Below are 8403 nucleotides of genomic sequence, written 5' to 3' on the forward strand. Positions count from 1 at the left end.
AAAAACAAAACAAAAACAACAACAACAAAAAAGAAAAAAAAAAGAAAAAAAAAGAAAAAAAAAAGGAAGAAGATAAAAGTGTGTAAATGTATTGTCTTTTCGTCATTTTTATCTCTTCACGAATATTGATTAAAATATGAAGTGGCAAGTGATTCACTGTATTGTCTTTTATGATATTTCGATTTCTTTACAAAATTTGATTCTAATATGTAGGTTTGTGAACGCTAGCTCGAAACTAATGTATTTTCTTCTTTGTCTGTGTGATCGATAGACACACACACACACACACACACACACACACACACACACATATATATATATATATATATAACACAGTATTAGTCGTAATATCAGTGGAGTGGTCACGTTGAAAGATAAGCATTGTCTCCCTTGACTATAACCTGTTTGCAGAAAAAATGCTTTCGCTAAAAGAAATAACACCTTATATTAACTTGCTTTAATGAAATAGAATCAATATTGGTTGTTTGTTTTCAATTATTTGTCAAAATTTGGAAATGAAAATGAGAATGTTTGTCCTTGTATATAAAAACATTAAAAAAAAAAAATCTAAGATAAACCAGAAAAAGTTCCCTACGTCATTAATGCGCATGGTCGAAGAGTGAACTTCCTTTCACGCGACATTTTGTACACCGGCCCGACGTCGAACTCGTCATGGTAAGTGAAAGTTCGTGGTTTCTCAAAATGAACTTAATGTCTCTTGTTCTCTAGTCGGCGTAATGGATGGAGTGTTCATAGTTTATATTTCGCTGTGATTTGATCAGATTCATTACTGCCATAGGTGAGCAAAATAAAACAACTGGGAGTTGGGCCGAGATGGACTCTGCCACATGCCACATGTCTGATCATCGTGTTCTAAGATGGCTGTCATAGTTTTCTCACTTATCTCTTGCATTCTTTTTATTTTAAGACACCGCTTGTTACTGAGTTATCGGTAAGTATGTAAAGGCAAGTGCTAAGATATTAACAGATTTTGGGAATGATCGGTGATTTGTGAAAGATCGATTGAATTTTGTAAAGTAAAAAGATTGCAGTTTATACTAGGCCTATGTCGAAAGCCAGGCTGTGAATGGAAAAGTTACCTCACATTCGCTCATATCCAGAGAGCGTTTTTTTCTTATATATTTTGAGTCTGATAGACAGATTTTAGTTTAACCTGACAAATCACCAGGTAGAATTTAAAAGTAATGAAAATTTTTTTTTAAACAACCTTTTACATCCGTGTACATACAAGCGGGTGCAGATTATAAAAGACTTCAATGGCAGTATCTGCATTTCTACCCTTTTGTTCTTTCCTTTCAGTTTCATTCCAAAGACGGAAAAAGTTGTAAATTGGTTAACAACATTGTAAAATTTACTGTACATTTCTTAGCCTGTCAAATTACGTACAGAAGGCCAGTCATAAAGTGGAGGGGAAGAAATGTAGAATATATATTACAGTATATAGTTAGTAGCAGTTCATAACTTTTCTGTTTTCTAAATGGATAAGTACAGGGGAAGAAAAGTGGATATTGTCACCTTAAATCAGTGAATGTTCACACATGAAATTCTCATCTCTCATGTTGGAATCTGAATTCTGACAGTTCTCACAGCAGAATTGAGGTAGGATTAAATCTATTTCTTGTACTAGACTATCCAGAAAATTTCAACAGCAAAAAACTCCATCGCCAAAGTGATAACTTTTTTTGTCATGGGGAAAGTAAGAGGTTGATAGACTGCTGGAGAGTTCAGTGCTAATATGACTTAAGCCCATCGCACACAGGGTGTCAAGCAGCAAGTTTTGCGCAGTGCCCAGTGTGCGGGGTTTTCAGGCAGCACAAATGTTTTTGTGTTGACCAAACCATTGAACATTAAACTGTAGGCTTATGCAACTTTCGTAATCCTGCCATCTCATTATTAGATCCATAGCAATCTAGAGGCATGAAATGCTAAAATTAAAAACAACATGCTGATTTGGTAGTTAGCAAATCAACAGGCATGAAAAATTAACGCCAAAAAAAAAAAGAAAAAAAAAAAAAATTAAAACGTTCTTTTTCTGAATCAGGCTGTAGCAGCAGCACGTCCGCTTATCAGCGTCTACAACGAGAAGGGGGAGGCGACAGAAAACAATGTCAGCCTGCCAGCTGTATTCCGTGCCCCTATCAGGCCGGATATTGTCAACTTTGTCCACTTTGAGATGAAAAAGAATGGCCGGCAACCATATGCTGTCTCTGAGAAAGCTGGTGAGTAGAGAAGTTTTGTTGCGATTTGTCTGTTTTTCTTGCATGCACTGAGTTGTTAGTTTGTATTGATAAATTATTTGATAGTCTGTTGTATAAAAACGTGGCATATAGAAAGTATTTTGAGTAAACCTCGGCCACAAAATCAGCTGTTTGAATTTTTCAGAAACCATCAGTAAGCGTTGCGCAGATGTACTGAAAATCATTGACTTGTGGTAGCTGTCATCACGTTTTGTTCCTTGATAATCTACAGAGATAATGCAGTAGCTGGATATAAATACTGGCAGGCTAGTGCCATAAACCTGTTTAGCATGAAAGTTTACATTTTGTTTGGTGGCAAAGTGTTGACATTTTGGTAGATGGCTGTTCTTGGCTGTCAGATTAACAGTTATATGTGATGAAAATCATGGGATATAGAAAATATTTTGTTTGTGGTTTTCAGGGCACCAGACATCTGCTGAGTCCTGGGGTACCGGCCGTGCCGTTGCCCGTATCCCTCGTGTGCGAGGTGGCGGTACTCACCGCTCTGGCCAGGGTGCCTTCGGGAACATGTGCCGTGGTGGTCGCATGTTTGCCCCCACCAAGACCTGGCGTCGCTGGCACCGCAAGATCAATGTGAACCAGCGCCGCTATGCCATCTGCTCGGCCATCGCTGCCACTGCAGTGCCTGCCCTCGTCATGTCCAAAGGTACGGTGAAGGAAGTTTTCTTCTGCTAGTTCATTTTCAGTAAAGCCCTGTTTTGGACTTAGATTCTTGAGACCTTAGAATGGAAATGGGATGGATATTATGTATGCAGAGGAATGTTATGAGGATTTCTTTGGATCTTATTCAGTAAATAATCAATCTTAACATAAAAGAAACTAGTGTCTGGTGGAAAAAGAATTGGGAGAAGTACTTCGAAAATTTCTGTAAATATTAGGGGAAGCTTTATGTAATTGGGCTTAATATACAGTGCGGTTATACATTTTTTATTTCTAGAAAAAATGTTTCTTTGTCCTTGATAAAGCTTTACAATAAGCAGCTTGCATCTTTTCATCGTTATCTACTGCAGTAAAGATTAGCAGTGGTAGCTCAGCCTGAGAAATCAATATTTCAGGTAATATGATCCGAGATGGATGTCCATGGTTGCATGTGACTAGAATCTATAATATTAGTGATTTGTGCCATTGTGCAGGTCACCGCATCGAGGAGCTGCCTGAGGTGCCTCTGGTTGTTGCCGACAAGGTCCAGGATCTGAAGAAGACCAAGGAGGCTGTGGCCCTTCTGAAGAAACTTCGTGCTTGGAAAGACATCGAAAAGGTTAGTCTGAAAATTTTTATAAGTTTTGGTGGGATGTGTGAGGGAGGAGGTGTTAGTGGGTGGGTAAGGATTTACAGGGCAAACTGTGTATACAAAGGAGCTTGTGTTTGTAGATTATTTGTAAATAATACTTCATACTAAATACTCTGCTGTGTGATTTATTGATATGGTTAGTCACTGGTGAAATTTCTTTATGCTAAGTTACATACATGTTTTCTGTCCCATTTTGAGCGTTGTGCATGGAAATACAGAAATGTTTCACTGTTTGTGTGCGTTTTTTCAGGTGTATGCCAGCAAGCGATTCCGTGCCGGAAAGGGTAAGATGAGGAACAGACGGCGTATCCAGCGCCGTGGTCCTCTTGTCATCTACGACCAAGACAATGGCATTTGCAGAGCTTTCAGAAATATCCCTGGTAGGTCAACCCTTCTATTTCTTGTGTGCTATTTTAGTGGCAGTGGGTCTTCTTTAGGACTGCTTTATCCTTCAGATAGAGATGATGAGGTCATTGGTCCGTGTTGTTGACATACATGAAAATAAACCATAACCACCTCTGATCTGCTGTGAACTTATTGAAAGTTGTGATTTTTGTACTGCTGAATGATGGCTAAACCTGACTTGCAGTTTGACAGTTTGCATGTTAAGGTCTGCTTACCTTATAGCTGTAGTGAAATTTACTGTGCTATTTCTGTAAGGGTGCATCAAGGTAAAATATTAACATTGCTTCTTTTTGAATGTATCTGTGCTATTTGAATTGCATCAGAAGACCATTTGGCATAAAAAGTTACACCTGCTAATCATTATTCCATTGTGCATGAAGGCAACTGTCATGTGCAATTCTTATCAAGGCCTCTGGGTTTTGATTGTAATCCATTTGAAGCTGGGCATTTTTGACGGGTGTTTACATTGAACAACAAAATAAATATTTTTAAAACTAATGCAGGAATGTGAATCAGTTCAAAAATAAGAATAGCAAAGTGTTGTATTTGTTTTATTGTTGTAAATTAACAGCAAACTTATTTAACAGCAGACTTTCTTTACATGCTTATACAATTACACCAACTGTATCTTTACATATTTATTTAGTTCTTTTTAGTTGTTTACTTGTCTTTTGTATTTTCTGTAAGATTTTAAGTGAATTTGTAATGAATCATTATTTAAGAAAAATTAAAAAGATAAAAATATAAGCTTATCAAAATCTGAACAGGAAAAAAACATTCACATGTGATAGTAATAGATAAAAATCCAAAGTTCTTAAAGGTTGAGCTTTTCTTGCAGCCATTTTGACTTGTTGTTGAGATGATGAGGTCATTGGTCCGTGTTGTTGATACCCATGAAAAATAATTCAACCACCTCTGATCAACATGTAAAGTATTCAGTTTCATTGATGTACATAATAAGTAAGTAGTCTGTGCCATATGATCAACCTTTAAGTATTGAATAGTAGTAAATTTCCAGGCAACAACGTAGGTTTTACTTTTCATAGGGATGGAAAGTCTTGGAGGAAACTTCCCTTTTCAGACCGAAACAGTAATGAATCATTATTTAAGAAAAATTAAAAAGATAAAAATATAAGCTTATCAAAATCTGAACAGAAAAAAAAACATTCACAAGTGATAGTAATAGATAAAAATCCAAAGTTATTAATTAAGGGTTGAGCTTTTCTTGCAGCCATTTTGACTTGTTGTTGAGATGATGAGGTCATTGGTCCGTGTTGTTGATACCCATGAAAAATAATTCAACCACCTCTGATCAACATGTAAAGTATTCAGTTTCAGACCGAAACAGTAGTACTTATTGTGACAGCAAAATGCTTTGTTAAGAATTGGTCTCTTTGCTAAATGTGTTACGGACCATAGGTCTTTCACAGACTATTTGTATGTGCTGAGTCAAACCTTATGAGTTGACTCTGAAACATATTTTGCTGTTGTACTGTGCTGTGGCAAACATTTTGTTCAAAACATTCATCTTGACGGCTTGCAGCCTGTGTATCAACATTAATATGTGTGTGTGTGTGTGTGCCCTCAGGTATCACACTGATCAGTGTGGACAGACTAAACCTCCTGAAGGTAGCTCCCGGTGGCCATGTTGGACGCTTCTGCATCTGGACACAGTCTGCCTTCTCTCAGCTCGACAAAATCTATGGCACCTGGCGCAAAGATTCTCAGAAGAAGACTGGCTACAAGTAGGTATTTCTAGTGGTGGGGCATATGGTCTGGCAGTGGGTTAAAAAAAAAAAATTTCCTGTATAGAAAAACTAGGTAATATCTTGCTGTATGCTTTTGTTTGAACTGTAGAGAAAAAGTCTCAAATTGAAAACATTTTTTTATAGTTGTACTGTTTTGAAATGACAAATCGCAGTACCGTTTGCTTTCGACAAAGTCAACAAAAGCAAATCACATAGTGATTTTTCACTGCATCCACCTCCAGCCTCTTCTGCTTTGAGCCTTTTGATGTGACAGAATGTATATAGTGGTTTAATGTTGTCATGGTTTTTCTGTCAGCTTTTTTTTTGTTTGTTTGTTTTTTTTTTGCCTGTGATTATGTGATGGTAAAATTTCCTTTTCTGAATTCTTGTTTTATATCATAAATAACATGTGGTGACCTGTTTGTTTCAGCCTGCCTTCTCTGAAGATGACACAGACCGACCTTACCAAGCTGCTGAAGAGTGAGGAGATCAAGGCTGCCCTGAGGGCTCCCAAGTAAGATACTGAACATTTTCATCCATGTGCATTGATTCACTTAGAATTGATAGGCGTTTGGTTCTTTCAGGATATCATCCATTAATGTTGAATCAGAATTGTTCGAGGGTTGGTTCTATTAGGGTATCATCCATTTCTGTTGATTCGCTTAGAATTAATGGTCAGAGGGCTAGTTCTGACAGGGTATCATCCATTTACATTGAATTTATTGTTAGAGAGTTGGTCCTTACACAGAGAAAGAGACCCACTGAGGTTGGTACCTCTGTTTAAAAAAAAAAAAAAGAAAAGAAGCAATCTTTGAGTTATCATTTGTTTTGCGTGTGTGTTTGATATATTTGTATGTTCCAGACAAACCCTGCCTGAAAAACAAAATTATGGACACTTAGAAGAAAATGTAGAGAGGAGAAAGATAACAATATGTCCTGCACATTTTAAAATAAAGGATGCAGCTGTGTGTGTTGAAATGATGAGCCAATTGGTCCGTGTTGTTGAATGATAATGAAAATCAACTCTAACCACCTCTGATCAACACAGAAGTTGCAGATGTTTTTTCATATACAAGGACAGGTCTTCTGCTTCTTAATCTGTAGTTTTCTCTACACAGAAAAGCCACATTTCTAGGAGACAGTGGGTTGAGAAAGTTAGGATCAATTCACCTGGTTTAACACCATCAGTAGGTTGCTGTTGTTATTGATGCCTATGCTCACAACATGATACATCAATCAGTATCATCAGGAGTTGAATGCTCTGGAAGACACAAGTCATGGAAACACTAATTCATCATAGTTTTTATATGGATCTGTCAAAGTGGCATCGTGGATGTATATTTTGTAAAATGTAAATGTAGAACTTATTTCTAGTCTGTAAAGTTTACCTACAATTTAATCAGAATTTCTGTATCTTGTTTGCAGGAAGGAGGTGACAAGGAGGATTCTGAAGAAGAACCCTCTGAAAAACAAGCGTGTCATGATCCGCCTTAACCCCTATGCCAAGGCTGCCTCCAAGGCTGCTCAGGCTGTTGAACAGTCTCGCCTCCGCAAGAAGGAAGAACTTCTCAACAAGAAGCGTGGGGTAAGAGGCACATTACTGGTAGTTGGGTAGAAGGGGTGGGCTGTGTAGTGTAGTACAAGGTAGCATGTTAGGAGAAAAGGCATTTATTTGTGATGAGATCCTGTCACTTTGTTTTCAGAGGAGGCTGATATGATGAAGCATTTGGTCTGTGTTGTTGAGTTTCATGAAAAGTATCTTAACCAACTCTGATCAGGCTCCTCCAGTAGTGAAACGGGTTATGTTTGTGAAAGGCATGTAGTGTTTTTACTGGCTGTATACTGATATAATTGAGTTGGTTTAATCTGAAAAGAGGGGAGGGGATGGGGGGTGACAGTACTGGTAGTTGTTATTTTGTGTGTGTGTTTTTGTTTTTTTTTGTTGTTGAGAACCTTTTATAATATAATGTTTTTGGAAAGTGGGGAATTTGCAGGTTTGTTGAAAGTGTGTTCAATCCATTGCAGATCAAGACCCCCCCTGCCAGCTCTCCCCAAGGGCAAGGCTTCTGCCAAGAAAGTTGCCCAGCGCAAGAAGGCTGGCAAAGGCAAAGGAAAGAAGTAGAGACATTGACATGAACAGTTTGCCTGGACTTGAGGCCGAATAAATAAAATTCTGGCTGTGAATATGTGTGTATTATTTGTCTGTGTGTGAACCAGATGTTCGAGAATCAGTGTGAAACTTTTCTTCCGTGAGAAACAAGGGCCTTTTTTTGTTGATTGGAGATGAGCTTGTGAAGCAGTCCTATTTCATGGTTTTTGTCTGTGCACTTACATTATTCTCAGATGGACAGTGATATGGAGAGAAGAAAGGAAAAAGTCTTGGTCATTTCATGAGTGACTATATTCAAGGGAATGCACAACTGAATTAAAACCTGTTAAGGTCGATGCTTTCTTAACTCCCCTGTCTCACTTTCAGAAGACCTGATATTCACTGGAATTGTGCCACAAGACTGCATATATATATACAGCATATTTTTTTTATCATGAGTCTTCAACTGTCTCAGTGAAAACGATGCATAATTGACAGGGCATTGCTTGGTGCTGATAGGAGCAAACTGCATTGATCAGCCATGCCAGAACTTGGTCTGGGGTTTGTCTCTGTCTTGCATTTTCCACAAAA

At 37.8% G+C, this 8403-nt stretch overlaps 1 protein-coding gene across 1 annotated transcript; it reads left to right on the plus strand.

Annotated features, from left to right (window-relative positions):
• Positions 1-603: 603 nt before the first annotated feature.
• Positions 604-7907, plus strand: LOC143297322 (large ribosomal subunit protein uL4-like). The gene is made up of 9 exons (XM_076609610.1): positions 604-675; positions 2063-2240; positions 2680-2925; positions 3413-3537; positions 3821-3950; positions 5564-5720; positions 6154-6237; positions 7149-7308; positions 7749-7907. Exons 1-9 carry the CDS (start codon positions 673-675, stop codon positions 7857-7859), a joined length of 1194 nt encoding a protein of 397 aa, XP_076465725.1. The 5' UTR covers positions 604-672; the 3' UTR covers positions 7860-7907.
• The last annotated feature ends 496 nt before the right edge of the window (positions 7908-8403 follow it).

This window comes from Babylonia areolata, chromosome 22 (assembly GCF_041734735.1).
Source record: "Babylonia areolata isolate BAREFJ2019XMU chromosome 22, ASM4173473v1, whole genome shotgun sequence".
NCBI classification, from domain to species: domain Eukaryota; kingdom Metazoa; phylum Mollusca; class Gastropoda; order Neogastropoda; family Buccinidae; genus Babylonia; species Babylonia areolata.